This window comes from Triturus cristatus, chromosome 7, assembly GCF_964204655.1.
Source record: "Triturus cristatus chromosome 7, aTriCri1.1, whole genome shotgun sequence".
NCBI lineage: Eukaryota > Metazoa > Chordata > Amphibia > Caudata > Salamandridae > Triturus > Triturus cristatus.
The window spans coordinates 1606246584-1606264591 of record NC_140590.1 but is presented as its reverse complement, the minus strand read 5'-3'; the positions used below and the strand labels follow the sequence as shown (position 1 = coordinate 1606264591).

Sequence of the window (18008 nt, the reverse complement as noted above, 5' to 3'; positions counted from 1 at the left end):
GTCACTGGACTCAAGCTATCCTGGCTGAGGAGGGGGAAACCCCGAAACCGGTCCTAGGATGCTTATTTCCAGTCCAGGGAGGACCTAGCCTGGTAGTTTGGGCTGGGCTGTTTCCATTCGGCGCAGGATCAAGACTGATTTTCATATGGCTAGGTCCAAACTGGAATGGCATGGTGAGCAAAAAAACGATGGATTTAGGCCTGATCTCTGTACCGGGGTGAATGTATGACATTGTTTTGCATTGTGTCCATCAATTGTTCTTTTTGTACTGTAGCCAAGTTCAGCCCTCTAGCATGGGTGAGAATAGCTCAGAACTTAACAGTCACTAATAAACACAATCACAGATTTGAAGTCAGTGGTTATTTGTTTATTTTTTTAAATAAAGTACTTTCATTTCACAGCAAAACAAAATACTACGGAATTCAATAGGAGTTACAACTACAGAGCTACCCAGCCACCATTCTAGGAGATATTTAATGTTCCTTTTCCCTCAGGTTTGTAGTGGTACAACCATTAATTTGGCACTGGTACAGATCATTTCTATTTACCACACTGGTTAGATGAATGTAAGAAATTGAGTTACTGGTTTAGGGATGCAAATCCCTACTAAAGCAACAACCACAATTCTTGTCATGGTGAAGTCATAAGAAAGCCCTCATTTAACCTGTGCTCAACCCTCTGGTAGCTTGGCACTGAGCAGTCAAGCTTAACTTTGAGGCAATGTGTAAAGTATGTATGCAGTACTTCAAACAGTAATAAAGTGAAGACACAACACGAAATATAACTCCCAGACAATTTAGAAATCTAGAGTAGATTGTAATAAATGAATCAAGAGCAAAATGACAAAAATCAGTGGACCAGAGATATATGATTTTAAACATTTCAGTGATTATAGTGCCAAAAAACACAAAGTGCCAACTGTGGTTATCTGGTCGCGGCAGACTGAACAAAGTCACAAGTTCAGTCTAACCGCAATAGAGCACACGCTGGCTACAGGTACCCAGCGAGGTCCCCTGAACAAGAGTACTTTAAATCCTGGTTGTAGAGTGTTGAGAATTCCTGCATCGAGGATCTGTCATGCAGCAGAGGCGCTGCAAGGTTTGGGTTAGATATGCATTGCGCAGAGTTTTTTCCGGGGAACTGTCAGGTTGCAAAGCGAGGTTCCGCATTGTTGTCGAGGAGGCCGTTGAGAAAGGGGTTTTCAATGCGAAATCCTGCATCGAGGATGCGCCGCACACCGTCTGGTTTCGAAGAAGCTTCAGCGTTTGCGATACAGAGTCCTGCACCGTCTCAAGTTTGCCATTGACAAGGAGCTCGCGATGTGAGGGCCAGCATTAGGGATGTGTTGCCCTCTGGCGGTTCCTATGAGGCTGTGGGCTGCAACTGCAATGTGATGTTCTTGCGACAGCAAGGTCCATGCAGCAGAGGCAATGTGTCGGTTCTGCTCTGGGTTGCGATGCGCAGCAGAGGAGATACTTAGTTTCTGCTGCTTCCACAGATGGGCTGGCAAATCACCTTAAGTCCTGCACCGTCTCAAGTTTGCCATTGACAAGGAGCTCGCAATGTGAGGGCCAGCATTAGGGATGTGTTGCCCTCTGGCGGTTCCTATGAGGCTGTGGGCTGCAACTGCAATGTGATGTTCTTGCGACAGCAAAGTCCATGCAGCAGAGGCAATGTGTCGGTTCTGCTCTGGATTGCGATGCGCAGCAGAGGAGATGCTTAGTTTCTGCTGCTTCCACAGATGGGCTGGCAAATCACCTTAAGACCCACTTCCAAGGGTCCAGGACTGGGGTGTCACCACGTGGCAGTGTTAGACTCACAGTTGCAGAGTCCAGGTGCTGATTACAAGAGACTAGCCCTTGGAGTCACTCTGTTGGTCCTGGGTACTGGTTGCAGGTACTGTCCTTCTCACCCAGGCAAGAGAGCAACAGGGCAGCAGGTCAGCACAGCAGGGCAGCAGTCCAGAAGAGTAGCAGTCAATTCAGCAGCACAGCAGTCATTCTTCCTGGCACAGTCTTTTACAGGTCTAAAAGTTTACTGAAGAGTTGGCATCTGAGGTCCAATATTTATACCTGGTGCCTTTTTTGAAGTGGGAGAAACTTCTAGAGGATTCCCTTTGAATTGCTCACGTTTTCTGCCTCTCCAGGCTCCAGACTAACTACAGGGCAGTGTTAGAAGGCGACCTCAGAGTAGACAGGGAGGGTACCTGAGCACCCTGAGACCTACCCTCGGGGTATCGTAGCCGGGCACTGGCGGGAGACTCCTCAGGGGAAGAGTCTCGTATCTAGGATCGTACACACTGCACCACACGACAAAGAGACACCACACTGTTCTTGGGAACAGATCTTTATCTAATCAGCTTCGTAGGATCTTTATGATCAACAAGGTGGATATTTACAAATAGAGCACGGGCTCAAAGAGTCTCGGTAGGGATAGGGGGTAGCGGGACAGTCTTTTGGGGATCCGGATCAGTGCAGGGACGTACCCGGCGCACAGCTCACAATCCTCGAGCTGGGGGATACGCTGTGGTCATTGGTATCCAGCCGGACCGAGGGAGTCTTTAGGAGCCGCGAGTCACTCAGCAGGCTCAAGAACATGGTCGGAGGTCTTACGATCTTCAGGGGAGCCGCGAGTCACTCAGCAGGGCTCAAGCACAAGGTCGGAGGTCTTACGATTTTCAGGGGAGCCGCGAGTCACTCAGCAGGGCTCAAGCACAAGGTCAGAGGTCTTACGATTTTCAGGGGAGCCGCGAGTCACTCAGCAGGGCTCAAGCACAAGGTCGGAGGTCTTACGATCTTCAGGGGAGCCGCGAGTCACTCAGCAGGGCTCAGGTGTTCCAAGGTTGCAAGGGAGCCGCGACCACGTCAGCAGGGCTCTCGTCGTTCCAGAGTCGAATCTGCCAGATAGTCCCAGAGCACCCCTTGTTATAGGTCAACTCCTCTTTGATGTCCGGAGTCTGCGTAGGCAGGGGTCTTAGCACCTGGGGGTCGCTTGTTGGAGTTTCCTGCCATGTCGTCCTTTGATTCTTTCAGGGCCGGGTCGGGGGGAGTCCCAGACACGCAGCAGGCGTGGAGCCAGCCCTCAGGGAGGCCGGAGGGCCGATCGAAACCCATCTCCCAAGGGGAGGTCAGAGGTGCGATGGAAACTGCTCCTCCCTCTCTCACTCCGTGGGAGCGCGATGTCCTCCAGCCGGGGTGGCGCCTCTAGGCCTGGGTTGCGCTGGAGCCCGGCGGCCATTGTAGGTGCATGAAGTGGGCACGCGGGCCCTGTGGTGCTGGGAAGATGGAGGGCACGGACGGGGAAGTCCGGGTTGGGTGTGTGTGGGTTCTGGCGGGAAGGACCGGCTAGGCCGTGTACTCGGGGGCTGAATGAGGTGCATGGGTCAGGGTGTGTGGCTAGGGGTCAGGGATGGCCATGCCACAAGGCCGGGTCTAACACACGTCCCCCCCAGCTGAAAGCCGGAGAGAACTACCCATCCTCTTGGGGGTTCTCTTCGCTGAGGCGAAAGAACCGGGAGAAGCCGTCAGCGTTGGCGTGGTCAGTACCAGGTCGATGCTCTACGGTGAAATCCATCCCCTGGAGGGAGATTGACCACCGCAGTAGTTTGGGGTTTTCTCCTCGCATCTGCATGAGCCATCGCAAGGGGCGATGGTCGGTTTGGACTTTGAAATGGGTGCCGAACAGATAGGGTCGTAATTTCTTGAGGGCCCATACTACGGCGAACGCCTCGCGCTCAATGGTGCTCCATTTCTGTTCTCTGGGTAACAGCCTTCGGCTAGGAAGGCTACGGGCTGGTCTAGGCCTTGGTCATTCACCTGTGACAGGACTGCCCCAATGCCATGCTCGGAGGCATCAGTTTGTACCACAAATTCCTTGGAGTAGTCGGGGGCCTGGAGCACGGGGGCAGTACACATGCATCGAACGCCTCCTGGCAGGCGGAGGTCCACTGCACTTTCTTGGGCTGTTTCTTGGACGTGAGTTCCGTGAGGGGACCGACAAGGCTGCCGTACCCCCGGATGAATCTCCGGTAGTAGCCGGTGAGGCCCAGAAAGGCTCGGACCTCCATTTGGGTAGTGGGTGGTTCCCAGGCTAGGATGGCGTCGATCTTAGGCTGCAGAGGGGCGACCTGGCCGCTTCCGACCCGGTGCCCTAGGTAGACCACCGAACCTTGCCCAATCTGACACTTGCTGGCTTTTACTGTGAGGCCTGCCTGGCGCAGGGCCGTTAGCACCCCCTGGAGGTGCTGGAGGTGCTCACTCCATTCGGAACTGAAAACCGCGATATCGTTTAGATATGCGGCGCTGAACTTTTCCAGCCCGGCCAGGACTCTATTTACCAGTCGCTGGAAAGTGGCCGGGGCATTTTTCATCCCGAAGGGCATCACGCGAAAGCGATAGTGCCCATCCGGGGTGGAGAAGGCGGACCGCTCCTTGGCTCCTTCTGTGAGCGCAATTTGCCAGTACCCGCAGGTTAGATCGAATGTGCTGAGGAAATGAGCAGACCCGAGACGGTCAATGAGCTCGTCTGCTCAGGGAATGGGGTGAGCGTCGGCTCGGGTGACTTCATCGAGCCCCCCGTAGTCCACACAGAATCGGAGTTCTGGGGCGACACCGGGGGCAGCTGCTTTCAGGACCAGTACCACGGGGCTGGCCCAGGGGCTGTCTGAGGGTTCGATCACCCCCAAGGTCAACATCTTCGAGACCTCGGCCTGAATGCAGGACCGGACTCGATCAGGGACTCGGTAGGCTCGTTGCTTCACCGGCGGGCTGTCTCCGGTGTCCACGTCATGGACACACCAGTCGGTGACTTGGGGGACAAGAGAGAATAAGTTGGGGAACTGCCCTAAGAGCTGGCGGCAGACCTCGCGTTGCTGGGAAGTGAGGGATGGAGTGAGGTTCACTCCTTCCACGGAGCCATCCTTCTCCTTGGTACACAGGAGGTCAGGGAGGGGATCTGACTCCTCTTCGGCCCCGTCATCGGTGGCCAGCAGCAGACTCAGCTCCGTCCGCACGAAGTGAGGCTTGAGGCGGTTCACGTGAAGAACCCGAAGGGGGTCTCGAGGTGACTGGACGTCCACCAAGTACGTGACCTGGCTTTTCCGCTCAACGACTTTGAAGGGCCCGGTCCATTTATCCTGGAGGGCGCAAGGTTTCACTGGGGCCATGACCCATACCTGCTGGCCCGGCTGGAACTCGACCAGAGTGGTATTCTGGTCGTACCAGCGCCTCATTTCTTCCTGGCTTGCCTCCAGGTTGGCCTCGGCCAGTTCTCGAAACTTCCTAGTCTGGTTTCGGAGGGTCAGAACGTATCGGAACACATCCCGGGGGGCCTCGGGGCGCCGCCTCCCACCCTTCTTTGACCAGGCTGAGGGGCCCCCGGACGGGATGCCCGTAGAGTAACTCGAACGGGCTGAACCCCAAGGATTTCTGGGGAACTTCCCGGTAGGCGAACAAAAGGCAGGGGAGCAGGACGTCCCACTTGCGCCGGAGGGGCTCTTCCAGGCCCGCGATCATCCCTTTCAGAGTCCGGTTAAACCGCTCTACTAGGCCATTTCCGTGGGGATGGTACGGGGTGGTGAACTTATAGGACGCTCCACATTGTTGCCACAGGGACGTCATGTATTTGGAGATAAAGTTCGTCCCGCGGTCGCTCACGACCTCTCGGGGAAAACCCACACGGGAAAAGATCCCCATCAACGCCCGGCCCACCACGGGGGCGGTGATGGTGCGTAGGGGAATGGCCTCAGGGTATTGGGTGGCATGGTCCTCTAGGACGAGGATGAAGCGGTGACCTTGTGAGGTTGGGGGGTCCAGGGGCCCCACGATGTCGATCCCGACCCGTTCAAACAGGGGACTGACGACCGGGAAGGGTTGGAGGGGAGCCTTGCGCTTTCCTCCACTTTTCCCACTAGCCTGGCACGTGGGACAGGACTTGCAGTGGGTTTCTACGTCTGCTTTCATTTTAGGCCAGTAAAAGTGAGTCACTAGGCGGCTGTAGGTTTTGTCTTGGCCCAAGTGGCCTGCGAGGGGGACATCGTGGTCCAAGCCCAGGAGGAAGTCTCGGAAGCGTAGGGGTACCACCAGCACCCGGGCTGATCCTAGCTCCACCGACTTCTGGTCGCTGTACAGAAGGTCATTTTCCCAATATAACCGGTGTGTTCCAGATTGGTCGCCCGCGGCTTGGGCCTCTGCTTGCTGCCAGGGTCCGACCAGGGAAGGACAGGTAGCTTGCTCCTGGCAGAACTCCTCTCGGGAGGGGCCGCCCTCGTGGCGCCACTGGGCTAACTCGGGCAGATCGCCTAACTCTGCGATCTGTGCGGGGTCGGAAGGTAGGGGCTCATCGCTGGCGACAGATTCTCCTCGTGGGGAGATGTGGGGGACCTCGGCCGGGACAATCCTGTCCTTGTTGGCAGTTGCGTTTTCGACTTCCCCAAGGGGGGGCAGTCGGGCTGCCATAGATCGGGTGGTGGCGCACACCCACTCGGGGAGACCCATCATCCCTAGGTGGGTCTTGCGCTCGACTTGCTTCCAGGGGGAACTTTCCAGGTCGTTCCCAGGAGGCAGTCGACCGGCTGGGAGGTTCTTACTGCTACTTTCAATTTACCGACCACTCCTCCCCATTCAAAAGGCACCAGGGCTACCTTACAGAGGCTCTCAGTGTTGTCGGCTGCAATTACAGGGCAAAATATATTGGGGAGGATCTGGTCTTCGTGGACTAAGTGGCTGAGGACACCGGTGATGCTCGCCCCGGTGTCACGAAGGGCCTCTACCTGTTGGCCATTGATCGTCACTAGCTGCCCGTATTTCTTCATGTTGGAGGGCAGGAGGCTCCCAGGGACCATTTCTCTGTCTCCTAATGATACTAAGGCCATGGCGGCGGGTTCCCACTCTATGGTCTCTTCAATCTCCTCCCCTAGGGCTACATTGGCTATCTGTCTGCTGGGGGGGCTGTAGCAGGGATGCGCAGGGCCATGGGGCATTCGGGGTCATTGGCGTAATGCCCGGGCTTCTGGCAACAGAAACAAGTGATGGTCACCCGGTGCCCCCGTCTCACGGGCGGACCGGATACAGCTGGTGGGGGTGCCGGGAAGTGCGGAGGTTGGTTTTTCGGAGGACCGGACTGGGGTCCTTTCTGCCCTCCCTGGTTCCCCCCCCCTCTCTGGCGGGGTGGTCCCTGACTGGCTCGGGGATATTCTCCTACAGGGCCCCGGGAGACCCGGGTGTTGGTCCAGCGGTCCGCCTCGACAGCCAGCTTCCTCGGATCCATGAGCTTGCTGTCGAGCAGATGCTGGCGTAGTTCCACAAAGCAGTTCGCGGCCAGGTGTTCCCATAACATGAGGTCGGTTAGTTCGTCCAGGGTGGTTACTTTGCTGCCCTTAATCCACCCGTCGAATGCACGGCTGAAAAAGTTCACATACTCCACCCACGTGGTGCCAGGGATCTTCGTGCAGTCCCGGAACCGCTGGCGGTACATCTCCGGGGTGAGGCCGTACCTTGTGAGGAGGGCCTCCTTCATGTGGCTGTAGGAGGTCTGCATGGAGGATGGTAGGTCGAGCAGGGTGTCTCTCCCCTCGCTCAAATATCGGCCCCACAACCCAGCCCCCCAATCCTTCTGCGGGACTCGGTGGGAGGTCATGGCGACCTCGTAGGCCTTGAACCATTGTTGGATGTCATTGTTTTTGTAATATTCCTTGACCACATCTTTGGGGATGTGGACCTTCTGTTCCGCCGGGGGGGGGGGGGCGCCCCTCGGTTCTCCGGGTGTCGAGCTTCTTTGCTCCTGGCCTTGAGCTCGATTTCTTTCAAGCTGCGTTCGTGCTCCAGTTGAAGTCTTCTTCCTTCGTGCTCCCGTTGGAGTTTCTTCTCTTCTAGTTCGCCTTGTACTCGCATCTGTTCCACTGCTAGCTTCTTCTCAGCTAATTTCAACTCGCCCTCAATTTTCAGTTTGGCCAGTTCGAGTTCGTGATTACGACTTCTCTCTCTGTCTGCGAGTTCTTCCGGGGATAGACCTCCGTCTGGTGCGAAGCTTCGTACCTGGTTGCTGCTGCTTTCTCTTTGGGAGAGTCCAGCTTCGTCGTGGAGCTCCACCGCTCCTTCTGGGCGGGGGGCTCCAGATTCCACCCAAGCTTTCAGTGCCTTCTGCATATCTTCTTTGGTGTTGAGACCAGTGGTAGCGATTTTTAGTTCTTTGCAGAATTGCTTCAGTTCTTTGTGCGTGTACTCTTCCAGTTGTTCCGCCTGGAACCCAGTACTCGCGTCGGTTTCTGTGAGACTCATGGCGTTTTCTTCTGCCGTCTTTGCCGGTAGTGCGTCAGCCGTTTATGGTACGATCTCTAGATTATGGGCCCGAATCCCGTCGCTTGCCACCAATGTTAGAAGGCGACCTCAGAGGAGACAGGGAGGGTACCTGAGCACCCTGAGACCTACCCTCGGGGTATCGTTGCCGGGCACTGGCGGGAGACTCCTCAGGGGAAGAGTCTCGTATCTAGGATCGTACACACTGCACCACACGACAAAGAGACACCACACTGTATGTTCTTGGGAACAGATCTTTATCTAATCAGCTTCGTAGGATCTTTATGATCAACAAGGTGGATATTTACAAATAGAGCACGGGCTCAAAGAGTCTCGGTAGGGATGGGGGTAGCGGGACAGTCTTTTGGGGATCCGGATCAGTGCAGGGACGTACCCGGCGCACAGCTCACAATCCCCGAGCTGGGGGATACGCTGTGGTCATTGGGGTCCAGCCGGACCCAGGGAGTCTTTAGGAGCCGTGAGTCACTCAGCAGGCTCAAGCACAAGGTCGGAGGTCTTACGATCTTTAAGGGAGCCGCGAGTCACTCAGCAGGGCTCAAGCACAAGGTTGGAGGTCTTACGATCTTCAGGGGAGCCGCGAGTCACTCAGCAGGGCTCAAGCACAAGGTCGGAGGTCTTACGATCTTCTGGGGAGCCGCGAGACACTCAGCAGGGCTCAAGCACAAGGTCGGAGGTCTTACGATTTTCAGGGGAGCCGCGAGTCACTCAGCAGGGCTCAAGCACAAGGTCGGAGGTCTTACGATTTTCAGGGGAGCCGCGAGTCACTCAGCAGGGCTCAAGCACAAGGTCGGAGGTCTTACGATCTTCAGGGGAGGCGCGAGTCACTCAGCAGGGCTCAGGTGTTCCAAGGGTGCAAGGGAGCCGCGACCACGTCAGCAGGGCTCTCGTCGTTCCAGAGTCGAATCTGCCAGATAGTCCCAGAGCACCCCTTGTTATAGGTCAACTCCTCTTTGATGTCCGGAGTCTGCGTAGGCAGGGGTCTTAGCACCTGGGGGTCGCTTGTTGGAGCTTCCTGCCATGTCGTCCTTTGATCCTTTCAGGGCCGGGTCGGGGGGAGTCCCAGACACGCAGCAGGCGTGGAGCCAGCCCTCAGGAAGGCCGGAGGGCCGATCGAAACCCATCTCCCAAGGGGAGGTCAGAGGTGCGATGGAAACTGCTCCTCCCTATCTCACTCCGTGGGAGCGCGATGTCCTCCAGCCGGGGCGGCGCCTCTAGGCCTGGGTTGCGCTGGAGCCGGGCGGCCATTGTAGGTGCATGAAGTGGGCACGCGGGCCCTGTGGTGCTGGGAAGATGGAGGGCATGGACGGGGAAGTCCGGGTCGGGTGTGTGCGGGTTCTGGCGGGAAGGACCGGCTAGGCCGTGTACTCGGGGGCTGAATGAGGTGCATGGGTCAGGGTGTGTGGCTAGGGGTCAGGGATGGCCATGCCACAAGGCCGGGTCTAACAGGCAGTATGCATTTTTTTGTCTGAAGGCAGGACACAGCCTATTCTGGTGTAAGTTTGACCTCTCTGCGCAATTTTGGGTGCAACTTTCAGGGTTAATCAAAATTACCTATATTCTCTAATTCTTTCCAAATGAATTGGAACCACAAAAAAGTTCTTTGTATATATTGACATTTCTGTTCCCTTTGCGCCGTTTTTTTACAGTTTTAACTTGCCACTTGCTCTGTTCACCTTGTTTTACACGAGCACAAATGTGCACTAGTTTGTACAGGATTCACATGCATTCAATGCGATAAAGTGCTGTTATTGCTTACTTTCTACTTTGTTTAAATACAGACCACTCTTTGCATTTGTTGCTACAACCATTAATGTCTCCCTGTCTCTTCCTTTTTGCAACTAACGTTCATGCTTTCCAAACTATCTTCAAATACTACCTGTTGAGACACTGCTGTTTGTTATACGTCCTTTGTGTGAAGGCAGGGCATAGCCTATGCAGGTGTAGGTGGGGCTACGCCCAGCTCAGCCTCCCATCCTGCTAGTGATGACCCATCCAGGCACACCTAAGCTCTCTTTCGTCTGTGGCTGTCTAGGAGAAATACACAAAGACGACCTGCCAACTATACCTCCTCATGTGACCCAGAGATAGGCTGCATGCCCTGAATAGCTAAGGCAGAAAATCGCCAACTTTCTTAAACTGAGTATAATTGAGCGGTGTGCACTTCCTAAGTGTAAGTGGGAGTGTTCAGGTCTGTGGAAAAGTGCCCTCACATACCCCGAAGGATGCCATGCTTGATCATATGGGCCTGATCCTCGTTGGGCTGGCGCTGCAATGCCCGACGGGCACCCGCTAAGGGGCTCTTTGGCAGAGATATTTTTGGTGAAGCCGTTTGGTGCGTGTGGGTGTGTGGAATAAGTAGTGTAGTGAATGCAAAGTGGTGTTAAAAAGATTTAGGTAGACCCTATTGCCTACATTTTATTCCTAGGGCTCACTAACCTAACTAAAAACAATGACACCCTAACTGGGTAAAATGATCCTAAATGGGCATGTGTGGGGTTTAAGGTGGACATGTTTCTTGCCTATGGTAGCCCCTAACTTGTCTTGTGGCAATTCATCAGAACCGGTGGTTTCAGGAGATTATCGTAAATCTACACTACTGCAATGCGAATTAGAACGGATGGTCACCTTTGAATCACTACTAGTAGCTCGGGATGATTTTCATTGAACAAAAGTAGATCTTATTATAGAAAAAGTTGGAGAACCTTGCACTAGGCGTTCGCTTAGGGAAAAAAAGTTTTTAGTCCTCCCTCCCAATTCCTATCTCTGTTTTTACTCCTTTTTTCTATTTACCAGCTTCGCACGATTTACCAGCTCAAGGTTTGTTGCAGATCTTGTTCACAGTGGTCGCAGTTCATGTCCCTGCTCTTTGCAGCTGCAACTTATTTCTCATCAGCAGCCTTTCCCCAACAAAGTCCTTGTTAAATTTCTAAGGTAGCCCTGTGTACATCATCCTCTCTTCAGTGTCTGAATCTCCACCCTCCAGCACAGGATTGCATGCTGTACACTTTCAGTGTCTGGTGGAGCTATGTCCATCCTCCTCCTCCTTCTGCCATCATGATTGTACTCAGACTCTCACAACACAGAGTCCTACTACCTACAGGTATTACAAATTAACATGCACATGGAATGTTAGCGCAAGGTTCTGGGTTTCACATAACAGTGGAACTTAACAATGTTGCAGGGATTCTGCCCAAAAACAGAACTACGTGTAGGATTATGGGACCTTAGTGTATAGGGAATGAGTCATCCTACCACCTTATTACCCATGAGCCCAGGACTGACTAGCTGTAGTGACTCACTTGCTCTCCTACTCACTCCCAGACAAACAAGTGGTTAGACACCCCAGAACACAACACTCCCGAATCTCTCAGGAATCGCGGTTGCAAGACACACCCTTTTGCACGCATTCTTTTACTTGTCCACAATAAGATCTTACCGACACGAACAAGTTTAAAATATCTATCTCTGAAAGAAACACGTTTGTTATAGATTCCTTACCTTAGAATTACCCCCAGGCGTCAGACTGGATCCGGAAAGCTTTTTCGTCAGCAGTACCTCTGCGCGTCGGAAGGTGGGGTCTGTCGGCTCCGTGTCCGTCGTCAGCGTCGTGGTCGCCGGGATGACATCTGGGCAGGTACTTAGATGCCGCCCTCGCACGCTGACGTCAGTTCTTTCTTTTTCCTCGCCAGCCAGCGCAGATCCTGGAAGAGCAGTACCTCAGTCCCTTTTTGACTAAGTTTTTCTCGACTTTTGTCGACTTCTTGTTTCGAGTCTTCGACTCCGAACAGGTGCATGAGGGATGCCCGGTTTCAGGGCATGCGATTCCTGTAACCAACTGATGTCCATGATGGATCCGCACTGCGTGTGCCTCTTTTGCCTGGAGCACAACCACGAACTCAAGTCATGCTCCGACTGTCAGTCGATGGCACCGAAGGCTTTGTGGGAGCGGTCCCGAAAGCTGCTTGAACGCCGACAGTCGGCTCCACGCCATTCGACGTCCCAGTCAAGAGGGAGCCACCACCATTCCGGCTCCAAGTTATCGAAGTCTTCGCACTCGGGGCTGGGTAAGTCGAAGCGCAAGAAGAAGTCGAAGAAGCATCGTCGCTCTTCGACTTCTCCTCGTCGGTTGGCTGTTCCGACTAGGTACGCGGGTGGTGCTACTCCCGCAGCTCCGCGCACGGAGCCCGACAGTTCGACTCTGGACTTCCCTCCCTTTCCGGGACCCGGAGCGACTCCCACCCAGCTTCGTACATTCTACGCGGCGATGCATGCCATCTTTGGGCGGACCAACCCCACCGGCACATCTTCAGGCCCCGCGGACTCGGTTGGGGGGCCTAGGTCTTCACTGCCGGCGGCTCCGGCCCCGGCGCAGCAGTCCCCCCTTGGATCCAGGCCTGGATCCGGATCAGCGCCAGTTGACCTTGTTACACCTCCACCGGCGCCGCTTCCTATGGCACCACTACCGCGTTCGGTGCCGGTCGACATCGACCCCGGCCTCCAACCCAACGTGGATCCAACAAGCAGAAAAATGCATAGCACAAATACGGTCAGCATAGCAGTTAGTCCATAAATCATGAAAGGAGATGCCATCATGAAAAGACAGTATAGCCTAACCTCCCTCCCCTTACATAGAAGCAGTATTATTACATATTAGAAGATCTCTGGGCTTTGTCTGCAGACCCCATGCCTTCAACCCAACGTGGACCCAACAAACAGAAAAATGCATAGTACAAATACAGTCAGCATAGCAGTTAGTCCATAAATCATGAAAGGAGATGCTATCATCAAAAGACAGTATAGCCTTACAGTAGGAGAGTAGGGTCTGCTTTCTATGTTCACCCCCACTTTTTGCTTTTGCTCCACTGGTTTTCGACTTAGATGTGGCTGTGGGCCTCCTAATCAGACCCACAGCCCAGCTGTTCTCTCTCTAAACTAATACTATGTACTTTAGGTGCATAACCCAATTGCATAGGATCACCTTATTGGCCCCTGTACAGTGTACCTTAGGTACCCAGGGCATAGGTGTACCCTAGGCCTACCAGGGGCTGCAGCATGTATTATGCCACCCCTGGCATGGCCTTCCATTATGACACAACTGGCTGATCACTCAGCTAGGGCAAGGTTGTGTAATCACCCCTTGCTTAGGTGTAGTATTCCTATACCTACCTTATATATAGACACATGTGTACCTATCAGCCACTCCTATGGCAGGCCTTAACAATCCTGGAGGCAGAGTGCTTGGTAACATGTGAGATGGTGCTCTAGCATGAGCTGAGACTGTCTGCAGCTTTCGGAACCATGTCCTTATAGCTGTTCTATGATATAGCCTACCATATACTCTTAAAGTGCCTTATAATCTTAAACGGTTATGGTAACTATGGTTTGGCTTTATCGAAACATGTCGTGTAAGGTGTCTAACACTTTGGAATAATACCCCCATACCATTTCTGGCAATGAGGATATCATTCCCCCCTTCTAGAGGGAGAAGACATGTTGAAACCTACTTACCCGGTTAAAGTTAACCAGAGCCCCAGCATCACAAAATGGATGCTGCCGCCACAGACACAGTCTGACCTCCTGCTGCTGGGAGTCCTTCCAGCGAGGGAGGCTTGGACAATAGGTTTCCTGCCTTGGGAGGTGCGAGCACCACCATAGACAGGATTTAGTGTATTGGGGCAGGTAGGGTTGAAGGAAACGAGACACTGCCTGGGGCACACAAGGTGTCCCATGCATAGTCCAGTTCAAACCCAGCTCTGGCGCGAAACTGGACAAAGGAAAGGGGGTGTAGCCACTCCCCTGCCTGGTCCCACCCATAGGAGGGACCTTGCAGGTAGCTCAGCCCACTAGCCCAGTATATTAGTAGCTAGTTGAGCCCTGCTAAATTAGATTAACCTGAATCTGCAACTTGAACAGAAACTCTGGACCTTCGACATTCGACCTCAGGAAGAAGACTGAAGAAATCTCCCTTGTGGCCAAGGAGAGACCACCCTGGGCAACCAGGCACCATCCAGCGACCGCTGCTTGCTTTGTGACTGAATCCTACGAGGGACGACTGCAGAGACTGACCAGCGCCGAGACTTCCAGACACCTCTGACCCAGATCTACATCTCCAGCGAAGCTGAGACCCGTGGAGGCGACGAGGGACGTGGGACCGGCGACTTGGGAAAAGTGGCTAGTAACTGACTAGCGCGACTTCTGAGGCTTCCTCGAGGCTGTGCTTGGGGAATTGAGAAGCCCCACTCCCGAGCACCATCTGCAAAGAAGACCAGCTCCCCACACTTCACGTGTTCTGCGTGGGGCCCTTCTGCACCTGTGTTGCTCGACGTGTTGTCCGGTTGCGGGCCCGATAGCCTCTGCGACGACGAACCTTTACTTTCATCTTGCTGGTCCGGCTCCTCCAGACTGGCACCCGCTCCTCTGTGAAAGAGAAGCACCCCAGACCTTCCTGGTCTGCACCAGAAGCAAGTCCTCCATCCTGCATGGGTTGCGCTTGCCAAGGCTTGTTGGGTCCTGACTCGACTTCGACGCCGCGGACAGCAAGAGCCTTCGTGGGACAGCTCACCTCCTGGTCCTGGTCGTCCTCGACGTCTCCTGGTACCCGTGGCTGCTGCGACAAGCTTCACCTCTTCACCTGCATCTTCACGACATCGCCTGGTTCCTTCCTGGTTCCTTCCCGGCTCCTGGCTGGTGACCTAGACTCTGTCCCTTCTGCTTGCAGGTCCCTTCCTTCTTGATCCCCACCTTGGGATCCACCAGACACTCTTCAGTGACTGCCTGTCAGCAACTTTCCTTCAGGCATCCATAGAAGTCCACGACGAAACCCGACGCAAGTTCACACCTATGCACCCGCAGCCCGTGGGCTAGGTAACTTGGGTACTTCGGTGCTCACAAGGGTATTGACTATCCTAGGGTCTAGTTTCCGAGTCTCGACTTTCTAGCTATACCAGAAGTGTCCTAAAACTGCTTATTTCTAACTGCTAGTAATTCTATCGACTTTTACGCATTACGCGTGAGTGTTTCCACTCTGCACCTGAATCCCGTGGGCCTCCCACTTCCTAACTGTTGGTAGTATAGTGTAGTCCCAGCGATGCCCTAGGCCTAGGCCTATCCTGTGTTCACAGTGGTCCTTATACCACTTACTTAGTATATGGTTTGCGTGGCCCCTAGGGCCTAACTGTATTACTTACCTGTGTGACTTAATGTATGCTTAAATAAGACTGTGTTGTACTTACCTCGAATCTCATAAAGATTGCTGAGGGTTTGCCTAGAATAAATACATTCTATTTTTATATATATCGGCTGTGGTGTCCTTTCATTTGGTATTCAAGGGATTATATATGGTATAACAGCTGGCTTCACATGCCATTCAGAGTTTAGCCTAAGACTGCTCTTGTCCATGCTACCACTAGGATAGCTGGTCTATAAGGTTGACTTTACAACCAATCACCATAAGGGTTGTTTGAACTGATACAAGGTGTACACTAGAATTAGTGACATCATATATCAGGCCAACTTCTCACACTTACCTCCCTCCCCTTACATAGAAGCAGTATTATTACATATTGGAAGATCTCTGGGCTTTGTCTGCAGACCCCATACCTTAGACTATGGATGATAGATCTACGTCATAGGTGCTGTCTCGCTCTTCTCCCTAGAAAGGTCCTTCTCCAAGTGTGTGCCCCCTATGCATGTATCCCAATAAGCTCAAAGTACAATTACCCAAACAACAGCTGCATTGGTATGTTTTGTCTAAGTGCCAGGGCCTGACCAGAACACAATAACAAGGGGCATTGTTTATAGACCTTGCTCACAATGTTCAGACTAAATCCCAGGAACCTGCCGAGAGTGAACACAGCAGTAGGTTCTTATGTGAAAATTACGAACGAGACAAAAATAAAGCCATGTAGTAACATGCGTAAAACAGCGCACAGTCTGCCACGTGATCATGCTAACTTAGAGAAGCAGACAATCTCCCCATGGGTCATGTAACAACAAAAGGGGAGCCAATAGTCTCAACTGTCCATGATACAAAGAAAATAGTTCTGGTTATATTACTGATTCACTATACAAGGTACGTTACCACCACTACTGCTTTATATGATGCACCCAAGGCATGGACAGTAGTCCAATGCCGAGAAGATACCAGTTTCTCAGGTATTCAGGCAGTCAGGGCAGGGGTACACACCAGTTAACCATGCAAAGGACATGCCGAAAACTAGTGTGCCCCCAAATCTAATTTAAAAAGTCACTCGCGATGTGTCTACAGCCTGCAGAGTAACTGCTTTCCTTCTGCTTACCTTAGCACTGAGAGTTGCAGTAATTTACCCTTTTGTTGTATTTTAATGTATTTATCATATTGATCTGAGTAGTGCGCATGTATGAATCTCTTATGTATTTTTCATATTTTTTATGATTAGATTAGCTCAAGATATCTTTGCAGCTTACCACCGGGAAAAAAAGCGGCACACAATGCTGGCAAGTTTTATGCAGAGCAAAACTGACATGAGCTCATATGCCAGCAAAAGGCTTCGGAAAATGCTTTCGAAGGGGCCCCAAATTTTCAAGCTTACTGATGAGCAAGTGGAATCCACCTGGCAGAAGTGGGAGTTCAAGGGCATGGAGGTGAGTGAAAGTCTCAAAGCATTCCATTCAATAAACTAGTAACTGTGTATACAAAAACTGGCAACCTCATCTAGAAATGACAACTGCAATGATGTGTAGTCACAAGTGAAACTGTAACTCCAGACCAGAAGTGTTCAAGTTTTATATCTAAATGCTTCTAGATGGAGTGAGTACAGCTTAGAAGTGGGACTTGGCAACTGAGGCAAATGATGTAAAATTGATTATTATGGCTTTGGTAAATCATTGAATGTGTTATTACTAAAATGCAGTGGCCAAGAGTATTGGTGTGATGGATGCCATAGATTCCCCACCTTGTGTATTTCCCGAGGCACCAGACTGGATCGGGGAAAACTCAAAAGCAGTGCTCCCACATGTCTTTAGGTGGAGAGTTGGGACTCTACATCCATGCCGTACCGCAAGGATGGGACGAATGGAACCATATATAAGCGGCATCCATGTGCGTTGATGCCAGTTGCTTTCTATGTGTCTTCGGACATGGATCTGGAGATCTACTCTTTCTCTATTTATGCTGTGAAGAGATTTTCTTTCAAAAAATGTTTCCAGCGTGCAATAGATGTTACTCCCTAAAATGACAGAGTTTAAGCCTTGTAGGTACTGTCGCAAGCAGATGTCAGTGAAAGATCCCCACAAGCTGTGCCTCTGGTGATTGGGTTTGTTGCACAACTCCAAGGTCTGTAACAACAGTGCCCAGTTGAAACCTAAAGCCATGTGAGAAAGTGAGGTGAAGTACTAAGTGGCAAAAGATTGAAAGGCCCGCACTGGTCCCGCTCCAGGTCGAAGGCGAAGACCAACTCCTACTCTCAAAGATGTTCCTGAGGCAGATCTTCCTTGTGGTTAAAGTCTTCGGGAAAATTGAAGAAAATGCATAAGAAGTCCAAGCAGGACTGAGCCTCTTCCTGTTACTCACTTTCTCGGGAGAAGGCCCAAGGCATCACAGTGCCTCCAGGTCTCGCTCCCAATTCCACTGAGGAGCTGATTCCAGCCCTGGTCCCAATGCAACCGAGTTCCAAGGTCCATTGGCGATGTCACAGCAGGTTGATGCCTTTCGAA

General features: G+C 52.6%; 1 protein-coding gene across 1 annotated transcript in view; it reads left to right on the top strand.

The window, feature by feature from the left end:
* Positions 1-18008, top strand: part of EFCAB8 (EF-hand calcium binding domain 8) — a 3172177-nt gene that overhangs the window by 2906071 nt on the left and 248098 nt on the right. Inside the window, exon 24 of the mRNA XM_085615170.1 lies at positions 16733-16937. Within this exon, the coding sequence (XP_085471296.1) occupies positions 16733-16937 (205 nt within the window). The remainder of the gene's footprint in view (positions 1-16732; positions 16938-18008) is intronic.